General features: G+C 44.0%; 1 protein-coding gene across 2 annotated transcripts in view; it reads left to right on the top strand.

Moving 5' to 3' along the window:
• spsb1 (splA/ryanodine receptor domain and SOCS box containing 1) overlaps positions 1-25,583 on the top strand; it is an 88,924-nt gene that overhangs the window by 47,310 nt on the left and 16,031 nt on the right. For both annotated transcript variants that reach the window (XM_078238695.1, XM_078238696.1), the window contains 2 exons: positions 2,583-2,644; positions 6,892-7,732. In XM_078238695.1, the coding sequence (XP_078094821.1) occupies positions 7,039-7,732 (694 nt within the window). In that variant the 5' untranslated portion in view covers positions 2,583-2,644; positions 6,892-7,038. The remainder of the gene's footprint in view (positions 1-2,582; positions 2,645-6,891; positions 7,733-25,583) is intronic.

Genomic DNA, 25,583 nt, shown 5'->3' with positions numbered 1-25,583 from the left:
GCATGCACGCAACATGCAATTAGGAAGGCAAGTGATATGTTGCCATATGGCACTTGCCAAGGGGATTAGAGTACAAATAAGGAATTTCTTGCTATGATGGCTTTGGGGAGATCACTGCTGGAATACTGTGTGCAACTTTGGCTTCCATATTTAAGGAAGATGTACTTGTATTGGAGGCAGCACAGTGAAGGTTCACTAAATTTGGTCCCTGACATGAGGGTTATCTGGAAGAAGCGGAGTAAAACGAGCCAATATTTGTGAAATGAGAGGTGATTTCAATGAAGCAAAAGATTCTGAAAGGTCTTGACTGGGTAGATGCAGGTTCCACTGACTGGGGAACCTAAAGTATGAAGGCAGGTAAGGGGCTGATCATTTGGGTTTGAGGAGAAATTTCTTCACCAAGGGTTGTGACTCTGGAATTTCTATCCCAGAGCATTGTGGGTGCTCTCTTGTTGACCATGAATTAAGACTGGTACGGAATTATTAAACAATTTGAGGTTTATAGGGAACAGGTGACAAGTTGAAGCCCAGACCATCCGTGATCATATTGAATAGCAGAGCAAACTCGGCTCTTTGGTCGTCTACTCCAATCTCTGCACTGCATATTCAAACTCCAATTCTGTGCAAAATAAATTTCTTGTGTCCCTGATGCTTTACAGAATTTAATCATCCGAGTTTCAGCACCATTACAACCCTGTTCTACGCTTTAGAAATTACTGCTCAGGATTTAAAAACTTAATCACTCTGTGCATCATAATGAGACCAGTTAATGCATCTTGCCTGTATCTATCTAACTGTCTTGAGACTCCTATCTATTCAGTATTCCTCCTATTCCAAGTCCACATTCTTTGTAATTTTTTTCTGAACTGTTTTGTTTAATCACCTGGTTCTAGTTATACACTTTTTCTTTCCCTGTGTTAAAACATGCATATATCTCTAACTGTCACCTTTTTTGTTCTTTGTTCTGGGACAGACAGTAATCAGTGCTTGTGTAATTGCTATGGTTGAAGTGGGTTTGGTAAATTTTAATGATTAGATATTTAATTGAAAACTAAACTTATGGAATGTCTTTAGCCTGGAACTCTTGGGCATTTGCATCTCTTCAGTTCTAGCCTTGAACAATACAGCGCCTCAAACCTGCTCTGCCATTCAGGACTTCCCACCCATATTCCTCTTGCTCGAGTGATCAAACACACCTTTCTGTTTCAACCTCCTAATATAAGAGCATCAACATTCTCAACCCACTCGGTGAAGAAATTTCTCCTCGTCTCCATCCTAAATAGTTGGTCCCTTAACCCTGAGACACTGCCACCAACGTTCTAGACTTCCCCCAGCTTGGGTCATTTGTCTGTGTGGAATCTGCATGTTCTCCGTGTCTGCATGGGTTTCCTTTTGGGTGCTCCAGTTTCCCCCCCACAGCCCAAAGATGTGTAGGTTAGGTGGATTGGCCATGCTCAATTCTCCCTCAGTGTACCCGAACAGGCGCTGGAGTGTGGCGACTAGGGGATTTTGACAGTAACTTCATTGCGATGTTAATGTAAACCTACTTGTGACACTAATAAATAAACTTACTTTCTTGGACGGGGAGGCCAAAACTACACACCGCATTGCTGTGGTCTTCCCATTGCCCTATACAATCATATCAAGGCTTCCTTGTTCTTGTACTCTGGTCTCCTTGCAATAAGGAGCTACATGCTCTTCGCCTTCCTAATTGTTTACTGGACATGATATGCCAAATATTATTGAATGAATTGTTAAAACATTCAAAGTTTAAAATATCCATGAATCCACTTAAAATTCTGTAGTAATAGCTTCTAAATTGTCCTACATGTATATTGTGGAGTAGAATATGTATATATGTATGTATGATCAATGTTTTTGACCCATTGAAACTAGATTTGCCTGTCTGTACAGCATTCCAGGATAGGCAACTGGAAAATCTAGCAGTAAATGTCAAAAGTCAATCTGGAGGTATTTTTCAAAAATATTATGTTTCTTACTGAAAAGAAAATAGAAGTGTCTGATCCAAAAGGTTTCTGACCGTTAAGTATGGTCATGTTGGTGATTTTAGTTCCATCTGCATCTTGTGTCTCTGTTTGTGACTCTTTGGTTTGCGTTGAGAGTCTTGTCTACATGGTTCTTGGTGCCTTTGGGGCTGGGTGTGTCTGATAGTTGGTTTTTTTTTGAAAAGTGGAATTAATATAACCTGGTATATGTGCACAGTCATGCATGCCTCTTTTAAAAGCTGGTGGATGCTTCCTTACAAAGGGTATTTTTGCTCCTGCTGCAGACAGGCTGAGCCAGTCTCCTTCCAGCCATGTCTGTAATTGTGTCTTTGGTAATTATCTTGACATTTTTATAGTTTGAAATTGCTGTATAAATTTGAAAAATTAATGTTGGACAGTTGCCTAAAACTGCATTTGCCAAAAAAATTTAAATTTTTGAAATTAAGTTTTGAGTTTTACCCTCATCAATCGTGTACGTGAATTAATTTTATTGCGGCTGGTGGTATTGTATATCCCAGGCGGCTGCTACCTAGACTGATCATCCCTTAATTCCAGTTGTTTTTTTCTCTCTTGCAGACGTTATCGTAGAATGTTTCGATCCTGTGAAGATTAACATACAGTGGTAAAAGCAATGTGAGGTATGTAATCCTACTGCATTTTGAAACTGCTAGAAGTGTATAATTTCACTGTGAGAGCGGACGATCCACTTGCAGTTGGGCATAGATAAATTTTCTGTAATTCTGTACTGCTGCCCCAAGTGTGGATTGTTCAAGGTGACCAACTCTTGAGACGAAGGGACACTTTGGCATGGGGGTTCAAATGAGTATTTGGGGGTGGGGGTTACCAGCTGTGTGAGCAGGTAAACCGGAATGCAACACAAGTACTGCACGTGCAGAAGGTCCATGTTACAGGACAAACTGTGTCCCAGCAACACGCAACCTAGAACATAAGACAATGGCCTCAAATGCAGGGCCGCCTTGTAAAATAAGCAATGGTTGGTCACTCTGGGATTGTCCCATTAACTCATTATTAATTGAACAACCTGAAAGGCCAACATTTGGCGTGAAAGCAAAATACTGCACTAGCTGGAAATAATATAGACCAAATGCCCAGCAAGTCCAGTGGTGGGCAGAGTTGAGGTTTAACCTTAAACGTTAACTGTTTCCTTCTCAGATGCTCCCTGATTTTCTCAGCATCTCGTAGTGATTTGCTATGTGTTGAACTCAATCCTTTTGAGGACTGGATATTTTTTGTATAAAACTGGATTTCAACATGAGATTAATCATCATGATTGTTGGACTGGATTGGCAACCTTTGCAGGAAGTTGCAACACACAACTGCTGGCTCATTATTGTGTGTAGCAATTGGGATTTATACCACCTAGAAGGACAAGGGCAGCAGAAACAGTAGCACCTGGAAGTTCCCACTCCATTGCCATTTCTTCACTGTGGCTGGGTCAAATCCTGGAGCTTCCCTCTGCCCTAGCAGCAATATGGGTGTACCTACACCCGCATGGACTTCCGTGGTTTTCGAGGCAGCTCACCACTACCTTCTGGGCAATTTGGGGATTAGCAATGAATGCTGATTGAGCCAGCAAGGGGCACATCCCAGGAATGAATGAATGAATCAAAAGAACAGTCATGTATAGTGGCCGTGAACTAAGTGTTCCAGATCCAGAATTGGAAGTGGGGAGGGGGGGAGTGGAAATCCTCATACCTTGACATTGAGGGAAGATTGAACTTGAGTGGTAGCATCACAATAATGTCTTCCCTATGTCATTTTTAAGTGGTATAGTAGCTTTTATGACAAATATTGAATGGCTCAAGATAAAAGCTTGAAAATGGCAGCCCATATGTCCCTTGGTGCAAATATAGCAGAATTAAGTTCTCCAAATCTGACTTCCTACTTTGGGTAAATGAAATCAGCAATATCCAGATTAACCAGTGTGCTATCTACAAGATGCACTGCAGCAATTCATCAAAGATCCTTAGACAGCACCTTCCAAACCCACGACCACTTCCACTTCCATCTGCAGGGACAAGGGCAGCAGATACATGGGAATGCCACCACCTGCAGGTTCCCCTCCAAGCCACTCACCGTGCTGACTTGGAAATATATCGGCCGTTCCTTCGCAGTTTACTGGGTCAAAAATCCTGGAATTCCCTCCCTAATGGCTTTGTGGGTCAGTCCACAGAACATGGACTGCAGCGAGGCAGCTCACCACCACCTTTTCAAGGGCAACTAGGGATGGGCACTAAATGCTGGCCAGCCAGCGACGTCCATGTCCCACGAATGAATTAAAAAAACAACCCAAATCTGGGGGCATTTGAGATGAAGACCCTTGGTTGCACCATCACTTTAAATCCAGTCATGATGATAACTCAGCAACATCCAATGTTTGGGAAAGTGGTCAAATAAAAGTGAAATGGTTGAGCAAGAAATCAAATTACCTCTATTTCCTAGCTCCGTGACTAATACTGACTTTGCTGTAGCCAAGAGGGTTGAGGTTGGTGAGACCGTCAGAATTCTCACTTGTATTAGTATTGTTTGAGCGTTCTGGGATTAATATTGGGCTGCCAGGTAGTTTTCTTTGCCAAACCTATTCAGTGACGAATAGCTGATTTGAATGTGGCAACAGTTTGACAACTGTACTGAATTCCGCTTAACGGAGCAGCAGTCAAACCACATCAGGTGGATGTGGTTACACGTCCCACACCAGAGGATTTTCACAGTAACTTCATTGCAGTGTTAGTGTAAACCTACTTGTGACACAAACTCGCTGCCGATTCTGGGGCTCCGCAATTTTAAAACCTCAGTAGGTTCCCATCAGCTTAGCTCCTGCAATGAGGATCTACAGAGTTGGGTTTCAACAATTTAAGTTCGTAATGAGCTTGAATTAAAGTGGTACTGTAATTTAGCACAAACGTTTGTCTACTGTCACCTACCTGTGTAAGTGTGATCAAACCTTCCTTACAATTTTTCCCAAACCTCAATTCCACCATGGGTCTAGTAACAGCAAGCAACCCAATTGTCAATATTTTTTCTAATTCCTGCAGATTTTGGGTACTAGATTAAATTTTATTAGCTCCACAACCCCCCACCTAGAGTCTCCCTTTCTCTTTTTAAGGCAGGAGCTTAGTACCCAAGGGTCTTGAACCCAATGGTACCCAGCCTCCCCACTGCCGTCCCTCTACAGCTACATTCCTGCTTGTTGCTTTGTTCCCAGCCACCTGGAGGTTATGATACCCGTAGCAAAGGTCTGTGGTGCAGGAGGCAGCAGACGCACTCGCCTCCCATTGCCATAGGACCAAAGGCTTTGTCTGAAGAGGTCCATTGTAAGAGTTGTACATTGTGTTTTACTGGTCAGTCACAGGACGGGTGGGGGCAGGAGAGGGTAGAGAGAAATGAGCAAAGAGCCACAAGTGATCACCTATTGGATTTTGACCCGTGGGTCTGCGACCACAAGGTCGGTGAATTCATTGGTCACACTCCACTTAAACACTTTTTTTGGGGGGGATATTTTGCTACATTAAAGTGCTTCACAAAAACATTGTAAAACCTTCTTTGAGCATCCAAAGGGGATGCACTCCTTTGTAAAGCTGCATCAAACAATCGATAGGCTAAAATAATTATTCTTGAATAATTATATGTTATATTAAATATATGTATTATATGTAAATCGGAATGATCGCTGACAGTGAGTTGTGAAACTGAGAAGGGAGCCACAGCCTGACCTCAAATCTTTGATTTTGTACATGGACTGAGTTGAGTAAGCACAATGCTGCTTTTTTTTTTTACCTGCTACGAATAGGGCCAGACATTCTGGGCTGATTGTGTGCGTGTTGAGTAGAGACAAATAAAAAGTGAAATTCCCCTAGTCGCTACAGTCCAGCGTCTGTTCGGGTCAATGCACCCTAACCAGCACATCTTTCAGAATGTGGGAGGAAACCCATGCAGACACTGGGAGAACGTGCAAACTCCACACACAGTGACCCAAGCCGGGAATCGAACCCGGGTCCCTGGCGCTGTGAGGCAGCAGTGCTAACCCACTGTGCCACCCACTAGGAGTGGACTGTGACTATCCCCCGCACGTGGGATCAGATCAGAAACGTCCATCAGAGCTGGATTTGATCTCTCAAATGCAAGGCCATTGCTGAAACTGCATTTCGGAGATTTAGTTTGAAACCAGATTGGAGAGCTGTAATAAGCAGGAGTTTCTGGGAGGTTGCACTGTTATTTTTAGTTTGATTGCAAGTTGGCAAACACAACACACACACAATCGAGCATTTCAACCACAGATTACATCTAATGTAAATAGTTTACACTGTGCTAGTTTAACAAACTCAACAGGCAGAGATGGTTTCTGTCTACCCTATCAAACTCCCTCATAGTAAGGACCTATTGGGTCACCCCACCACTCCTCTCTTCCAAAGAAAAGATCGATGGTTATAACCCCTCCATTCTGAGTGTGTTTCCTGTTGGCAGGTCTTTTATGTTGGGAATTCATAGCACCGTAGAATACTAAGTGCAGAAGGAGGCCACTTGGCCCATTGTGTCTGCACCAACTCATCAGCATTATCCCTGTAACCCCACATATTTAGCCTACTTATTTCCCCCCACGCACATTGGGGCACTAAGGGACAACTTAGCATAGCCAATCCACCTAATTTGCACATCTCTTGGAGTGTGGGTGGAAACCCACGCAGACATGGGGAGAACGTGCAGACTCCGCACAGTGACCCGAGGCTGGAATCAAACCCAGGTCCCTGGCGCTGTGAGGCAGCAGTGTTAACCACTGCACCACCAAGTTGTAATGTGGTTTGATGAGACTGAATGGAAGCTTTTTATTGAACCAGTTTTTAATAATTTTGCTTCTGTATTTTAGGAAGTCTGGCTAAGTGTCCATCTTCACCTGGTGTTTTACCTAACCCGAACATATTTGAACAAGTGAATTGGAAGACTGAGCGGGGCTGGGGGGGCGGGGGGAGATTGGGTTGCTTTTGTTTACTACTTTTGTCCTGGAAATTGAACTATGGGCCAGAGAGTTACTGTTGGTCTGAAGACAGTGGATGTGAGGGATCCTTCTTACAGGCCTCTACGTCATGAACAGCAAGGGCTTGACTATTGCAAGCCTGCCCGACTGGACATGTTGCTGGACATGCCACCAGCCACTTGCGAGGTCCAGCTATTGCACTCGTGGAACAACGATGATCGGTCGCTGAACGTGTTTGTGAAAGAAGATGACAAGTTGATATTTCATCGACATCCAGTGGCGCAGAGTACTGACGGTATCAGAGGCAAAGTTGGATATACCAGAGGACTACATGTGTGGGAAATCACCTGGGCGATGAGGCAACGGGGGACACATGCAGTGGTTGGTGTAGCCACAATAGATGCTCCTTTGCACTCTGTGGGTTATACAGCACTTGTTGGCAGTAATTGTGAATCCTGGGGCTGGGACCTTGGACGTAACAAACTTTATTTTGATGGCAAAAATCAACCAAGCCAGACTTATCCAGCTTTCCTGGAGCCCCATGAAACCTTTATAGTACCAGATGTGTTCCTGGTGGTTTTGGACATGGATGAAGGAACTCTAAGCTACATTGTGGATGGACATTACCTGGGAGTTGCATGCAGAGGACTTAAAGGGAAAAAACTTTATCCTGTTGTAAGTGCTGTTTGGGGTCACTGTGAGATCCGGATGCGCTACATTAATGGACTGGACCGTAAGTAATCTCCAACCATTTACATTTTGCCTATTTTCATCCAAAGATTAATTTTAACATTTGAACATTCTCTTTAGCTTTTTTAGTTCAGGTAAGTTTGAACACAGTTTTGACATTTATTGAACTCTTGTAGATTGTTGGAATCCGACTGCTGGTTATTTAAATCAAGATCCTCAAATCTGCAAAATTAATATTATAAAAGATTTAAATTTTGGTGGGGTCAATAAAACTTGTATTCAATCATGCTCATTCTAAAGTAGAATGTTGGCAAGACTAAAATAATGACCAACAATGTTTTGAGTGAAGTGACCAGCTATTACTGTCTTTTTTTTCCCCTTTGTTTAAAGTTTAATGTTGCAAGTAGGCTTATATTAACACTGCAATGAAGTTACTGTGAAAATCCCCCTAGTTGCCACACTAGTGCCTGTTTGGGTACACAGAATTTAGCATGGCCAATGCACCCTAACCAGCTCATCTTTCGGACTGAGAGGAAACCAGAGCACCCGGTGAAAACCCATACAGGCATGAGGAGAAGGTGCAGACTCCACACAGACACTGAACCCAGCTGGGAATTGAACCTGGGTCCCCGGCGCTGTGCAGCAGCAGTGCTAACCACTGTGCCGGGTCCTGTGGTAGAAAGGAGCTAATTTTCTTGACCATTCCAGTAATGCTCAATAGGCTGTCCGCTTTTCAAAAATTTTCTAAATCCACCTATTAAGCTGTGATTTGTGGACATTTAATTTAAAAACAAAATCTTGCCCTTCACTATTGAGAACTTTCATGTACAGCTTTAATTTTCTGGAGAGTTGCTGAAGGGCATGTGTGTGGTAGTGAACTCCTTTTCATAGCGCACCATCTGAAACATGCTGAACATTCTGGGAGACGCTGTGCTTTTGTATCAGTGAAACTTGCAGAATCATTAAAAATCCTTCTCGTTTTGTAGGGGTGGCACAGTGGTTAGCACCGCTGCCTCTCGGCGCCAGGGACCCGGGTTTGATTCCCAGCTTGGGTGACTATGTGTGGAGTTTGTACATTCTCCCCGTGTCTGTGTGGGTTTTCTCCTGGGTGCGCCGGTTTCCTCCCACAGTCCGAAAGATGAGCTGGTTAGCTGCATTGGCCATGCTAAATTCTGTGTGTACCCGAACAGGCGCCAAGAGTGTGGCAACTAGGGGATTTTTGCAGTAACTTCATTGCAGTGTTAATGTAAGCCAATTTGTGACTGATAAATAAACCTTAATTCTTTGCCCTGCTATTGACATGTTCTAGAATTGTTGCACAGCAGCAGATTTCCAATAGCTCACAGACATGACCATTCTTCCTGTTGGTGCCTGAATGATAAGTAAATGAACAAAAAGGCAGAATACTGTAAACTCTGGAAATCCGAATTGAAAACAGAAAATGCCTGTGGGGCACTTGCAGGGGGCTGGTGTTTTAAATGTGCGTCTTTAATCAAAACTGGAATAACACAGATGAAACATGAGGAACGGAGCCAAGAGGCAGGAAGTGGATTGATCAGATACATGGTGGAGGTATCAGAGTTGAAACCGATCTCCTTGTTATGCTCTCTGCTACTTGAGGTCAATGAATAGCAGCAGAGAAAGACAATACGATTTGTGTTCCTGCCATCGCAGCCCAGAGATATCAAACCTGTAACTTTCTGCTCTTTACAAAATCAGATGATGGGTTGGAATTCAATCTCCTTGCCGAGTCTAGTTTACCCATCACCCCAGTGCTTGCTGACCTGCATTGGAGCCTGGTCTGAACTCCTCCTCAACTTTAAAATCCTTCTGTTCAAATTCCGCCCCCCCCCCCCCCCCCCCCCCCCCGCCTCTCCTCCTCCTCCTCTTGGCACAAATCTGGGTGCACAGTGGTTAGCACTGCTGCCTCACAGCGCTAGGGACCCGGGTACCATTCCCAGCTTGGATCACTGTCTATGCAGAGTTTGTACGTTCTCCCCATGTCTGCATGGGTTTCCTCTGGGTGCTCCAGTTTCCTCCCACAGTCCAAAGATGTGCGGGTTAGGTGGATTAGCCATGCTAGATTGCCCCTTAAGCCCCCTGACACTAGCTAGGATAAATGCATGGGGATAGGGCCCAGGTGGGATTGTGGCCGGTGCAGACACGATGGGCCGAATGGCCTCCTTCGACACTATGATCCTGATTCTAATCCTGCATTATCTCTCAAACCTGACTAAAACTTTCCAAGATCATCTTGCTCCACTAGTTCTGGCCCCTCTCCACCTTTTGAGGGGAGTCTTCCCAGGAGGTGCCTCTGCCCTAAACCATGGGATTCCCTCATCAAATCTCTACTCGCTCCTCTTTTAAATTGCTCCTCAATCTGTCTCTTGGACTTAATCTTTTGGTGATCTATACTGATATCTCCATAATCTTTTGGTGACCTGTACTGATATCTCCATATTTTATTTGAAACACCTGATGCTTTTGCAGTGTTATAAAACACTCAAATTGCTGTCATCCAGACAGATAACATGGGTAGAGCTTAACTCTTGTACTCTGTGCTGGTGTGGATGAACACACTGCTTTGTGCTGAAAGTACATCCCCAAGTTATTGAACAGCCATAAAAAGCAGCTGTTTTTAAACCTTTCTCTCTGACTCTTCTTTTTGGAACAACTTAACAAGTGCAAGGTTCAGGATTTAGTTTAATGGTTCATTTCTGCCTGGTACTTTTGAGGTAATTACTAGCATTACCCCTCGCCTGTGCTGCTTTTTGTTGAAATAATTTTAAGTGCAGGAAAGTGCCCATTGAGATCCGACACTTCACTGCGGGCAGGGAGTGGGTGTGTGGTCAACCTTTAGCGCTCCTGTGTAATTTTCGAGCACTGTAAATGCAGGTAGGCTGAAGTACTTGCCATTTTGGCTTTGGATTAGAGAAGCAACCATTTGTGTTAAAAGGAAAATACTGCAGATAAAATTGCAATTCTGAAAATGCTCAGCGACGTCTGTGAAAAGGAGATTGTGATGTTCGTGGGTGGGGACCCCCTCCCCCAGCTCCACTGTCTCCTGGCAGCAGAATTGGCTTGCCATTGACCACTTGGCAGGAGCTTCCTGCCCTGCCATTCAACCTTCCCCATGTATGGAGTCTTCCTGGCTTAAACTAAGTGCACAATACCCTTTTGACTAAGGTCAAGCTCAAGATGGAATGCAATGCCTCCTCTTGTCAGCTTGGATCTTGTTTGTCTCTTGTGGGGACCTTGAATTGGATTTTGAATTTTGGTTCTTGGAGCAAGCAAGGGGTGGATTTGAGTTTGCCTGGTCCATTCTGAGCATTGGCTTTAAGGCTGGTGAAATAAATAAATGTATAACCATGCATTCCATCATACTTGTTTCTAAAAACTACTAAAATAAAAGGTAAATATTTAATATGGAGCCTCCTAAAATGCCCTTTTCTTACAAACACAAAGTCTTTCAGAAAACAATGTACACGGCTGCTTTTTTTTCTCTCCCCAAGATTATTTTGTATAGTGAACTGTCCCATGTAAGTGGCATCTCAAACACAACCCAGTTCCCCTTGTTTTGCCGAGGAATATTGAGGGCTATTGAAAGACACTTTAAAACCAGAGAGAAACCTAACATTTTAAAGTCCAGTAGCTGTGGGTTTACAAGATAGTAAGAAAGCCAGAGGCATTGGTTAAACCACCCAGACATGGGTGGAAATGGCAAACCACTGGCCGCAATGCTGGAGATGAATGTCTGTCTGTAAATTACTCAATGTTATTTCAGATGTTTCAGAGCGGTGGTGGGAAGGGAAGAGGAAAGAACCATGGAATGTGATACTAGGTTTCCCAAATCTTCCCTGTCTTGAGTTTAACCATTTATGGTTAATCCTCCACCCAAATAATGGGAACAAAATTACTTGAATTAGCATTTTGTTTTTTCTGCCGACCTTTAACTTTTACTTTATTAGTGTCACAAGTAGGCTTCCATTAACACTACAATGAAGTTACTGTGAAAATCCCCTACTTGCCACACTCCGGCACCTGTTCGGGTACACTGAGGGAGAATTTAGCATAGCCAATGCACCTAACCAGCACGTCTTTTGGACTGTGGGAGGAAACCAGCGCACCTGGGGGGAGCCCACACAGACATTAGGAGAATGTGCAGACTCCACACAGTCACCCAAGCTGGGAATTGAACCTGGGTCCCTGGCAGTGAGGCAGCAGTGCCAACCACTGTGCCACCATACCTTCCCTTACCATTAGAAATTCAAGCAAAATGCCCATATCTGCAGAGTTGTGAATACAATTCCTCCTTCCATCTTTCTTTTATAAATAGTAATAGCTGGAAACATTTTTTTTTCCTCTGGGCTTCCCAGTGACTGCAGTGTAAGTTTAATTGTATTTTGGAAGTGTGTTTGCTGCTTTTGTTACAGTCACTGAGTTGAAATTGATGGGAGTCCAGAACTAGGGAGTTTAAGGATAAGGGGCTGAGGTGAGAAGAAATTTTTTCACCAGTGGTGAATGTGTGGAATTCACTACCACAGAGTAGTTAGGCCAAAACATTGATTTCATGAATCGCAGAATAGTGCAGAGGGAGGCCATTCAGCTCATTGAGCCTATACTGACAACAGTCCCACCCAGGCCCCATCCCCCTAACCCCAAGTATTGCCCTGCTCATTCTCCTAACACCTAAGGGCAATTTAGCATGGCTAATCCATCTAACCTGCACATTTTTGGAGTGTGGGAGGAAACCTATCCAGACACGAGGAGAACGTGCAAACTCCAGACGGTCATCCAAGGCTGGAATCAAACCCAGGTCCCTGGCACTGAGGCAGCAGTGCTAACCACTATGCTATCGTGCTGCCCAGATATAGCTCTTGGGGCTAAAGGAATATGAGGGGGACAAGGTGTGATCAGGATATGGAATTTGATGATCAACCATTATCAAAATGAATGGCAGAAGGGTTGAATGGCCTCCTTCCACTTCTAGTTTCTATGAAGTTGTGTCCAAGTTGCCTTTCTCCATCATACTTGATGTAAAGACCAGATCCCTTGCTCCTTTGGGAACAGTCAGTAGGCAGCTTGTTGGTTTATTTGCGTCAGAAATATTACTTTCAGAATTCAATATACCTAGTTTAACTTTTATGAACTGTAATTAACTGCTACCCCTCTTCTCCAGGATTTTGTACCTGTTGCCTTTTTCTAGTAGGACTTCTATGCATTGCGTTAATGTTATTTGGGCTGAAGCTTTACTGGACGGGTGGAGCACCCAGGGTTGAGTTCACTATCCGTAGGCAGACAGGAGGTGATTCTTAAAATGTGGGACCGGCAGCTGTTCTGTGCAAATCCGAAACAATGGCCCATTTATTAACTGTCTGGCCATTCCGGAAGACAACAAGCAGTTCATTGACAAACCCTTTGATCTCTAATTCTTTGAAGGGAGGCTTTTCAAGAATTGAGTCCAGACACCACAAGTCAACTGAGGAAGAGGAGAGGCCAGGAGGGATGAATAGTCTTTGCCATCGAAGCAGGGCAGCTAGCAGAGGGAACTGTTTGTTCTTGTGGCAGAATAATCCGTGTGCGTATGTTCTTAAAGTGTCAGCTGTGCCTCTGGAGTAGAACTTAAACCACAAGAGACAAAAGTGCTACCCACTGAGATTTGAGCATAAAATCTTAGGCTGACTAAGTTATTAAACTGGGGCTTCAAGCATGAAAGATTCTGTGGTATGATTTCTGAAGAAGAGCAGGGGAATTATTCCCAGTGTTGTGGCCAAAACTAATTCCTTAGTCAACATCACAATGATCGTCTAGTCATTATAACTTTGTATGGAAATTGGCAGCTGTGTTTCTGATGAGACAATCGTAATCTTTCAAAAAATGATAACTTAATTGACTGTAAAGCTCTAGTCAGGAAAGATTTTAAAAGGGACCTGAGGGGCAACCTCTTCGCACAGAGGATGGTGCATCTATTGAATGACCTGCCAGAGAAGGTTGTTGAGGCAGGTAAAATAGCAACATTTTAAAAAGCATTTGGATAAGTACATGGATGGGAAAGGATTAGAGAGATATGATTTAATTTGATTCATTATGGTCACATGTATTAACATAGTGAAAAGTAATGTTTCTTGTGCGCTATACAGACCAAGCATACCGTTCAGAGAAGGAAATGAGAGAGTGCCAAATATAGTGTTACCGTTATAGCTAGAGTGTAGAGAAAGATCAAAATGTGAGGTAGGTCCATTCAAAAGTCTGACAGCAGCAGGGAAGAAGCTGTTCTTGAGTCGGTTGGTATGTGACTCAGACTTTTGTATCTTTTTCCCAACGGAAGAAGGTGGAAGAGAGAATGTCCTGGGTGCGTGGGGTCCTTGATTATGCTGGCTGTTTTTCCGAAGCAGCGGGAAGTGTAGACAGAGTCAATGGATGGGAGGCTGGTTTGCATGATAGATTGGGCTACATTATGGGCCAAATATGGGCAATTGGGACAAGCTGGGAGGGCACCATGGTTGGTATGGACTTTGGGCTGAAGAGTGTGTTTCCATGCAGTGTTGCTCGTGACTCTGAAAGGCAAGTTTTTTTTTGTAACAGCGCACAGACTGAATTGGAATGAACTGTACCAGGTCATTTCTATCAAATGCTTTAAAGTGTGCAGCTTGCTGACAGTACTAACACAACCTGGTTGGTTGGCTCTGGAAAGATTGGAGGACCATGCAGGCTGGAGAGACTGATCCAATCCAGATCGCAGAGTAGTTTCCTAGTTCAGCTCCCTGTACGGTAGCCAGTAACACACTTCCAAGAGCTGACTGCTGTTTTTAAACCGAAAAGCCAACCACGCCACTTCAGGCAGTGATTGATGCTGTTGAACCCAAGCAGATACCCGATGCAAATTGGAATTTGTTTCTGATCGACTTTTCTGCGTTTATGTGGCGGTTAGAGAGAATTGGCCTTTAATCGCCTGCAAGCTGACTTGGACAGCAATTGGAAGCATTGATCCACAATATTGGCCTGCAAGCAATTAACCGAATAAGCTAATTGGCTGGTGCGGAAAGGTAACCGCGTCGGCAATGTTTGCAACTTCTCATTCACTTGTTGCAGTAACTGCCTCCTGACTATCCAGCGAGAATCATTGGGAGCTACCTATCTCGTTTACATTCTGACATCTCGAGTTATGTCGTTTCCAACAGATCTTTTTGTTCAGATGTCATTGAAGAAGTACTTAGTAGTTTTGAATTGTTATAAAAATCCTTACACTTACTACCAACCTGGCCAAGGTTGAGGATTCCCTGATAAAACATCCTCTTTTAGATTGTGCTTAAGATTTGGAATCCTTCCCTTGAAGGAAGCCCTTGTTAAATCGAAATAATTTCGGTATATTGAGCCTATACCCTGGCCCTATCCCCATAACCCCACATTTGCCCTGCTAGTCCCCCTGACATTAAGGGGCAGTTTAGCATGGCTAATCAACCTGACCTGCACATCTCGGAATGTGGGAGGAAACCAGAGCACCAAGAGGAAACCCGTGCAAACTCCAGTCACCCAAGGCTGGAATTGAATCCAGGTTCCTGACACAGTGGCAGCAGTGCTAGCCATTGTACCAATGTGCTGTCCACTATTCTGGGCTTTTCGCTTGATGCTTTGGTGATCTAGGTATATTTTTAATAAAGTACTTTTCCTGGAATGTTAAATGGCTGGGAGAGAGTCCATGGATGCAAGTCCTGTTCCCTTGGGAGTTTTAAAATATTTTTTGAACATGGGTATCCATTAGGGTCCAGATGTACCTTGCACCAGTGCAGCCCACATAATGGAGATATTCCACAGTGCGCTTGGAGTTCCAGGATCTTGATCCAGTGACGATGAAGGAATCGTGGCATGAAAGTTGATGGAATTTGGTTGGGGTAGTGTTCCCGTATACCCACCCTGCTTGGCCAGAGTGCAGCATGTAGATGGCAGTCAGAGCAACCATAATGCAGTGGAGTGAGTGTTTTAAGATTTTGAGCTTCGCCAGAGTGGTTTTTGTAGCTGCACCCATCTGAGGAAAAAGGCGAGCGTTCCATCACTCCTCCTGCTATTAATGCCTTGTTGGTAGTATTGCATTTTATCATCGTTCTAAAACCATTCAAGAATTACATTGACTGACTGCATGTCATGGGAGGAGAACAAAGACATTTCACCGATTTTAAATAGGCAATTTATTTCGTTCAACATTTTGAGGTAAACTATCGCTGTGCAAACTACAACTGGTGATTTTTACCCAGGATCTAGCAAGCTAATTTTAAAAAGCTTGTGCGCAAGCGTTTTGTCTGCCTGAAGGTAATCTTAGCCTTTGTGTGGCACATGACTTCTTGCAATTGAAAGCAAAATGATGCACTTGACTCTTAATTGCTTGATTCCCTGAAATGTTCTGATCCCTTACAAAATGCCAGCAAGCAGTGGGGCTGCTGCTGCCTTTACAATTTTTTAAACTTAAAAATAGAATTCTCGGCACAGCCACTACCACGTTAGCTGCGTTGTAGTTTGAGATGGGAGGGTTGCCTCCTGTTGCTGGCCTTGACTTGGCCCGTCAGGAAAGAGGCAGTGTTTCCATCTCTGATGTAACCTCGGGTGATCCTGGAAGAGACCTGGCAGTAGGTCTCCACTGTTTCCTGTCGACTGGCTACTGACTCACGATATTTTGGGACGGGGGTTCCGGATTGCCGCCGGAGGGAGGTAAATAACTTCAAAAAGCTACATCTGGACTGAGTGCTGTTGATGCCTGGTTTGTGGCACTGCTGCAGTGTAGCTTTTAATTAGCTGCTCACTGTGCTGCTATTTAATGAGTGATGCACATGTCATCAACCATCCCAGTTTTGGAGTGTAACTTTGGGTGAATATAGTCAGACACTGTTCAGACTGCTTAATGATTCACAAGAATTGGATAAATGGTTTGTAGGGTACAAATTGGTGATTAGATAACTTGTGTCTCCGGACTGAGCTGTAGGATAAAGAAAAGGTTGCATGAGGGGGAGAGAGAGACTTGCATTTGTGTAGCGGGCCACTGGATGTCTCCAATGAAATGTAGTCACTGTCATAATATCCGAAACATGGTGGCCAATTTCCAAACTCCCACAAACAGTAGTGAGATTGACTTGAGAAGCACAGCCTGTCGAGCAATAGGGTCTTTTCATCCACCAATGCATTGACAGTCTTTACCTCTGTGCTTGGACCCAGAAGAACCCCTGTGACTCTTGAGCTGGGAGTATTATCCACTGAGCCACAGTTGACACTGAGGGCCAAGTGGGGTCAAGGTAATTTTTGCTGGTGTTTCCTTCCAGGACTTTTGCCCCCACAAGAGTGGATAAAAGTCCACATGTAGAATGAGGATTGGTAGTAGTTGCAAATTCCAGTTCCTGAATTAAGGTGCTAATTTTTCCAACTTCACAGCATTACAAGTAAATCTTAATTAAATGAAGACTGTGGAGGAACAGAGAGATCTTGGGGTCCGTATCCACAGATCTCTAAAGGTTGCCACTCAAGTGGATAGAGCTGTGAAGAAGGCCTATAGTGTGTTAGCTTTTATTAACAGGGGGTTGGAGTTTAAGAGCCGTGGGATTATGCTGCAACTGTACAGGACCTTGGTGAGACCACATTTGGAATATTGTGTGCAGTTCTGGTCACCTCACTATAAGAAGGATGTGGAAGCGCTGGAAAGAGTGCACTGGAGATTTACCAGGATGCTGCCTGGTTTGGAGGGTAGGTCTTATGAGGAAAGGTTGAGGGAGCTAGGGCTGTTCTCTCTGGAGCGGAGGAGGCTGAGGGGAGACTTAATAGAGGTTTATAAAATGATGAAGGGGATAGATAGAGTGAACGTTCAAAGACTATTTCCTCGGGTGGATGGAGCTATTACAAGGGGGCATAACTATAGGGTTCATGGTGGGAGATATAGGAAGGATATCAGAGGTAGGTTCTTCACGCAGAGAGTGGTTGGGGTGTGGAATGGACTGCCCGCAGTGATAGTGGAGTCAGACACTTTAGGAACATTTAAGCGGTTATTGGATAGGCACATGGAGCACACCAGGGTGATAGGGAGTGGGATAGCTTGATCTTGGTTTCAGATAAAGCTCGGCACAACATCGTGGGCTGAAGGGCCTTGTACATATCAGAGGGGAAAGATTTAAAAAGGACCTGAGGGGCAACTTCACGCAGAGGGTGGTGCATGTATAGAGTAAAGCTGTGGAGATGCCAGTGTTGGACTGAGGTAAACACATCAGAAGTTTAACAACACCAGGTTAAAGCCCAACAGGTTTATTTGGTAGCAAAAGCCACAAGCTTTCGGCCCTGTTTGTGAACAGAATTCCCACTCGCCTGAAGAAGGAGCTAAGGCTCGAAAGCTTGTGGCTTTTGCTACCAAATAAACCTGTTGGACTTTAACCTGGTGTTGTTAAACTTCTTACTAGAGTAAAGCTGCCAGAGAGTGGTTGAGGCAGGTTCAATCATAACACTTAAAAAACATTTTGGATAAGTACATGGATGGAAAAGGATTAGAGGGATATGGGCCAAATGCAGGCAATTGGGACTAGCTGGGAGGATAGCTTGGGCCTGAAGGGCCTGTTTCTGTGCTGTACTACTCTGACACATGTTGCTTTTGCTGTGCTTGCTGTTGGGAGGGTATAAATATTGCTACTACTTTCCTACATTTAAAAATAAGTCCCAAAAGCAGGGTGACTTGGCTGTTGATCTTTTAATGATATCGATTTTGGTTGTCTTAAACTTTTGAGTTGATGAAGGAAAGCCTGTCCACCATCTACAAGGCACAAGTCAGGAGTGTGAAGGAATACTCCTCACTTGCCTGGATGGATGCAGCTCCAACAATACAAGAAGCTTGACACCATTCAGGACAAAGCGGACTGCTTGATTGGCACCACAATTACAAGCATTCCATCCCTCCACCACTGACACTCAGTACACACTGCTGCTACTATCTAAAAGATGCACTGCAGCAATTCACCAAAGGTCCTTGGACAGCATTTTCCAAACCCATGACCACTTCCATCTAGAAGGACCAGGACACCAGATAAATGGGAACACCACCACCTGCAAGTTCCCCTCCAAGTCGCTCACATTCCTGACTTGGAAATATATCGCCGTTCCTTTGCAGTCGCTGGGTCAAAATCCTGGAACTCCCTCCCTAACGGCATTGTGGTTCAACCCACAGAACATGGACTGCAGCGATTCAAGAAGACAGCTCACCACCACCTTCTCAAGGGCAACTAGGAATGGGCAATTAATGCTGGCCAGCCAGCAATGCCCATATCCCATGAATGAATTTTTTTTTTTAAATCTTCTCAGTTCGGTGATGGCTAAAGTTATTAGCAACTTGTAAAGTTTGCAACAATCCAAGGCAATAGAATGATGGGACACTTTTTTTTTGAAAAAACAAGATATTGGGGGCGGGGGGCGTGTAAAAGTTGGGTTAAAGGCAGTGACCAATATTTTAGTCAACTGTCCTAATAGTTACGTGGCCTGAGGTCAAATTTTGTTTTGTTAGCTCCTGTGAAATTCTGTGTTAAAGGCATTGTGTAAGTAATAGTGGTGGCTGTCAGAATGTTGGTCTTTCCCAATTCTGGTGTTTGCGTCACGACCTGCATGTTCTTTCATTCCATTCAGAAGTGGTGTGAATTTTTTTTTTCTGTAATTCGATAGCTGAATGTTCTGTGCACCAACTTGACCTGGAATGTGTATCTTGGTCCTTTTGGATATTCTGTCTGAAGTGCCTATGCCAAACAATTTCATTTTGGAATGGTTTGGACTATTTACGAAGTGGATTGTGTTTGTTCTGAGTTCTCAAGTCAGTGTTCTCGTTAATACTGATGTGCTCCTTTTTTCTCTATAGCTAGAGCCAGCTGCTACCTGGTCCTTCAAAAATTTTATTGGTATCACAAGTAGGCGTACGTTAACGCTGCAATGAAGTTACTGTGAAAATCCCCTAGTTGCCCCGCTCCGGCACCTGTTCGGGTACACTGAGGGAGAATTTAGCATATCATAGAATCATAGAAACCCTACAGTGCAGAAGGAGGCCATTCGGCCCATCGAGTCTGCACCGACCACAATCCCACCCAGGCCCTACCCCCACATATTTACCCACTAATCCCTCTAACCTACGCATCCCAGGACTCTAAGGGGCAATTTTTAACCTGGCCAATCAACCTAACCCGCACATCTTTGGACTGTGGGAGGAAACCGGAGCACCCGGAGGAAACCCACGCAGACACGAGGAGAATGTGCAAACTCCACACAGACAGTGAACCGAGCCGGGAATCGAACCCTGGAGCTGTGAAGCAGCAGTGCTAACCACTGTGCTACCGTGCCGCCCGTCAATGCACCTAACCAGCACGTCTCTTGGATTGTGGGAGGAAACCGGAGCACCTGGAGGAAACTCACGCAGGCACAGGGAGAACGTGCAGACTCTGCATGCAGTGAGCCAACGCAGGTCCCTGGCGCTGAGGCAGCAGTGCTAACCACTGTGCCACCCAAATTCAGTACAGACTACCTGTATGATTTTCATCTTATCTTCTCTAATCATCCGTGGAGGAAACTGGATGGGATAGTTCTGTATTAATGCAGGAAATCCTTGGTTGAGGAAGTAGGATTTGATTGTCACATGTATTGGGATACAGTGAAAAGTATTGTTTCTTGTGCCCTATACAGACAAAACGTACCATTCACAGAGTACATGGCGAAAAGGATAGGGTGCTGGAAATAGTGTTACGGTCATAGCTAGGGTGTAGAGAAAGATCAACTTGTAGGTCCATTCAAAAGTCTGATGGCAGCAAGGAAGAAGCTGTTCTTGAGTCGGTTGATACATTTTCTCAACACGTTTCTTTTTCCTGATGGAAGAAGGTGCAAGAGAGTATGTCTGGAGTGCATGGAGTCCTTGATGCTAGCTGCTTTCCCAAGGCAGCGGAAAGTGTAGACCGAGTCAATGGATGGGAGTCTGGTTTTAAGGGTGCTTTGAAAGAAGAGGTTTTAGGGTTAGGGCTACTTTTATAGATGCACCATAGAAAGCATTCTTTCTGGTTGTATCACAGCTTGGTATGGCTCCTGCTCTGCCCAAGACTACAAAAGGTCGTGAATGTAGCCTAGTCCATCTTGCAAACCAGCCTCCCATTCATTGACTCTGTCTGTACTTCCCGCTGCTTCGGCAAAACAGACAGCATAATTAAGGACCCCCACGCACACCGGACATTCTCTCTTCCACCACCTTCCGTCAGGGAAAAAGATAAAGTCTGAGGTCACATACCAACTGACTCGAGAACAGCTTCTTCCCTGCTGCCATCAAACTTTTGAATGTTCTTGCCTTGCATTAAGTTGATCTTTCTCTACACCCTAGCTATGACTGTAACACTACATTCTGGACTCTCTCCTTCCCTTCTCTATGAACGGTATGCTTTGTATAGCATGCAAAAAAACAATACTTTCACTATCCCAATGCACATGACGACAAATCAAATCGAAGGATGGAATTCCAGCTTGTAGGGTTGAAATAAAACCCAGAGAGGAAAGCTTGCTGTGACTATGGATTTTTTTTTTTTGAACTGGCAAGCAACCGGTTAAAACATGACACACATGTAGTGTAAAATTGCAGTTCCCAAATCACTGGCTGTATAGTCTGAAGGTAGAATACAAATTTCTGATTGCAATTGCAATCACGTCACCTATTGTTTAAAAACGGAGCATGACTGTACCGGAATCCTTCCCAGACTCCAGACAGCTACAGAGGCAGCTTTTAATTTAATTCTGATTCTGTCTCCGTTTTTTTTTTAAGAAAAAGGATGGAACCAGTGTCAGCAATAATGAAGATTATATGGCAGGAGAGGGAAGCTTGACACTAATCCTTGCATGACACGGGTTGGGGGGGGGGGGGGAATAGAAAGAGGGAAATGATGTAATTCTGTCAAGATCTTTTAAAGCCCTGTATCATTAGTTGCAATGTCAAACCACCACATACAATTGTTTTGAGGCATTGCATCTATTTACAGTCAAGTATTCTTCTGAAAAATGAGGACCAGCCCACTGTCTAGACTGCTTGTGAACTAACTCCTAACTTCCTGGCATGGTGTCCTCGAACATTTCTTGGTATAGCATTTGTGGGTGGTTTAATCATGAGAGACTCAAAGTCTGCTAATTCGAAGCTTGTGAATTAAGTTTTTTTTTTAAACTGGGGCCATCCTAGTGTGTAGGTGGTTTTGAATGTTTTTTTTAAACTAAACTAAATGGAATTTAAAAACTGCTCCCTGCGTGATCTGTGCGAATTTGTTAAACCAAATGCAAGTTTGTCAAAGAGGCGCTATGGGCGGCATGGTGGTTGGCACTGCTGTGTCAGCGCCAGGGACCCTGGGTTCAATTCCCAGCTTGGGTCACACACTCTCCTGTGCGGAGTTTGCACATTCTCCCCGTGTCTGTGTGAGTTTCCTCCGGGTACTCTGGTTTCCTCCCCACAGTCCGAAGTGCTGGTTTGGTGTATTGGCCACGCTAAATTCTCCCTCCGTGTACCCAAGCAGATGCCACAGTGTGGTGACTAGGGGATTTTCACAGCAACTTCATTCATGGTGTTAATGTAAGCCTATTTGTGATACTAATAAATAAACATTAAAAAAACGTTCTGACCGGTGGTGTCTAGCTCAATTGTTGACGGTTAACGGTACCAGTTTGCAGGGTAGGAGGAGAAAAGTCAGACTTGTTACTGATTGTGTTGAACTGTCTAACTCTGATCCAATTTGTCTGGTACACTCAGTTAGCAATGGGTGTGGATTGCCATGCTGGGAGATGTCAGTCCACATATAATAAAAAGGCTCACTTGTGTGTTGCTTGGGCTGGTGTTAATGCTTTGGTGATGTCAGCTTCTGCGGTGAAGGTCATGGGTAACCGTTTTGTTTTAATGAGCTTTGCTCCACATTGCTTTGCAAGTCACAGTCCATCTCTGAAATGCTTAAAGTTTATTTATTAGTGTCACAAGTAGGCTTGCATTAACACTGCAATGAAGTTGCTGTGAAAAATCTTCTAGTCACCACACTCCAGCGCCTGTTCGGATGCACGGAGGGAGAATTTAGCACGGCCAATGCACCCTAACCAGCACGTCTTTCAGACTGGGAAGAAACCAGAGCACCCGGAGTAAACCCACGCAGAGACAGGGAACATGCAAATTCCACACAATCACCCAAGCTGGGACTTGAACCCAGGTCCCTGGCGCTGAGGCAGCAGTGCTAACCACTGCCACTATGCTGAAATGATCTGTACAAAGGTGATTGGATGCTTGGCAAATTGGTTTTGTTATGTTCTGCAAGTGATGGTTGAAAAATTGGACTGGATGTAATTGTGAATCTGTGCAACTTGTTCTGACAGGAAGGTTGCGGAACAGTTCGTGTCTCTTGGAGATGCGTTGACTCCAACTTTCCATTTCACATTGTGCTATTGTGCACAGCCAGTTGGTTGTCCAGGGAAATTTGTTCGTATGCACATTAGATTACATGTTTACAGCCGTAAAAAGATGTTGCAAACAAGCTGTCACAATACCCTGGTGTGAGAAACTACTTTGAAAATGATTTGAGCCAATGACTTGAACTGTTCCCCAAAGAGAACGTGGCCCCAATGTTTCACCTTCAGCAAACGCGTATAAATGAAATTTGGTCTCATTCGTGCAAGCAGCCTTGACATTTGTACACTCTCTTTTTTAAAAATAAAAAGAATGGAATTCTTCATTGTCCTCGGGGAGATCTCTAAGCACTAATGGATTCGTGTGCTAATCAGTTACATTTCCCTTGTAAAATACATAATTGATTCCCACAAATGCAATTTACACAATAGTATTTGCAGCACTATACTATAAAGGAGCTCCTGGAAAATGCAATTTGATCCCATTCTGCATTTATTGGTGAATAAATCATTAACAGCCAGTGAAGGGACAACACAGTTTGTCCTTGCGAGTTGACAATACGAAGATGAGAACTTGCTGAGGTGAGAGCTGGAAGTATAAATGGAAGCTCAGTTGGGGTTTTACGAGCTTAATTGGTATGTTTCACTAGCAATCTGTGGAAATATATGCCAGCTACATGGAAACCTTGATTTATTCCTATTCTGTTAGCCGCTCAGTGGCTAAGACCAACTTGCTGTCCTATGGCAACGTTGAAGGATTAATAATAGATTGCAACAAATTGTGGCATTCCAACTGCATTGGTCACTAATGACTAGTCCCACTTGGTGACATTAGCCTTGTGATGTGGGACCTGGCGTGCAGTTTGATTCCACATCCTGCAGCCCAGTCACTGATCTGATGGCCAATAAACATACGGAACATGTTAATACCAACATGTTCCGTAGCCTGCATTGAGAGTAAAGTTAGCGCTGCAAAGCGGCGGAAGTCTGATTTGTGGATCCTTTTTTTCTGGTGGCTTTCTTGCCAATAGTCATTGTGTTTTTGTTTTAAATTGCAATGCAAACTAGTCGCCCACATTGGAAGCAAATTCAAGTTTTGTAACTTGAGAAGGTTATGCAGCACGAATAACTTGCGTCACTAGCCTGGGATTTGCATGCCTAGTGCTGTAGTGTGACCAGCAAAACCATGCACTTCCTAGCTATACAGTATGTACTATGAAGTTTTTAATTACAGCAATACCAGACCAGTGGAACCAGATGTATTTTCCATGTTAGTTTCTTCACCGTGATTTCAAAATTGGAATTAAAATTCAGTTTATATAGTTGAGAAACATTTCTCGTAACTAATCCATTTTGAATCCAAGGGACACTGGATTTTGTCGTTGCTTGCTCTCCCTACACCTCCATTAAGTAACAAGTATATTTATCGATCAGGGGGACTCCCAATATGAGTGGTGCTGGCTCAAGAATGGCTACAGGGATGTAGCAATTCATTTTGGTATCTCTGGATTAGATTGGGAATAATCTGCCACAGTTTCCACTCTGGGTCACCCCCAGTCAGGGACCCGCACTGAAATGCTGAGGTTCGTTCAGAAATTGGATGAAGCTCTTTTTTTGCCTTTTCTAAGGGTTGCATTTGGTCAGGTACTGGAGGGTGACCTCCATTCTCAGTGTCAGCCTTGGTATTGATTCTGAGAACAAAATCCACTTCTGTAAACTCCCATTGTGTCAAAATATAATTTTGTATCGTGAAAATGGGGGGGGGGGGGGGGGGAGAGAGCGTTGCGCCTTCATCAGGTGAGTGAAGAGTTCAGTTCACAAACAGGGCATAGATAGACACAGATTCAATGACAAGATAATGGTTGGAATGCGAGTCTTAACGAGTAATCAAGTCTTTATTGGTGCAGACAATGTGAGTGGAGAGAGGGCTAAGCACAGGTTAAAGAGATGTGAATTGTCTCCAGCCGGGACAGTTAGTGAGATTTTGCAAGCCCAGGCAAGTCATGAGGGTTACAGATAGTGTGACATGAACCCAAGATCCCGATTTGAGGCCGTTCTCGTGTGCGGAGCTTAGCTATTAGTTTCTGCTCAGCAGAAACGGTGTCCCGTGTGGCCCTTGGTTCCACTAGGGACGCTTCTTTTTGCCTCAAGTCAGAAGGTGGTGGATTCAAGTTTGACTTGAGCACAAAAGCTTAAGCCCAGGCTGACTTACCAGTGCATATTTAATGAGTGCTGCAATACTGGGGGAGCATCTGCCAAATGTGGCATTAAACCAGAGCTCCATCTGTATACTCAGGAGTTATCCCTACTGATATTTATCCCTCCAACATCAAGAAAAATGTTTTTCAAATTGCTGTTTGTGGGAGCTTGCTGTGTACAATTTATGCTACACTTTCAACATTGTAACCGTGACTATATTAACTTTTTGAAAGTGCTTTTGGATATGAGGTCATGAAACACAATGTATGAATCGATGTCCAATATTTTCT

This window comes from Mustelus asterias, chromosome 22 (assembly GCF_964213995.1).
Source record: "Mustelus asterias chromosome 22, sMusAst1.hap1.1, whole genome shotgun sequence".
In the NCBI taxonomy this organism is placed as follows: Eukaryota; Metazoa; Chordata; class Chondrichthyes; order Carcharhiniformes; family Triakidae; genus Mustelus; species Mustelus asterias.
This window is presented reverse-complemented; position numbering and strand designations above follow the sequence as displayed.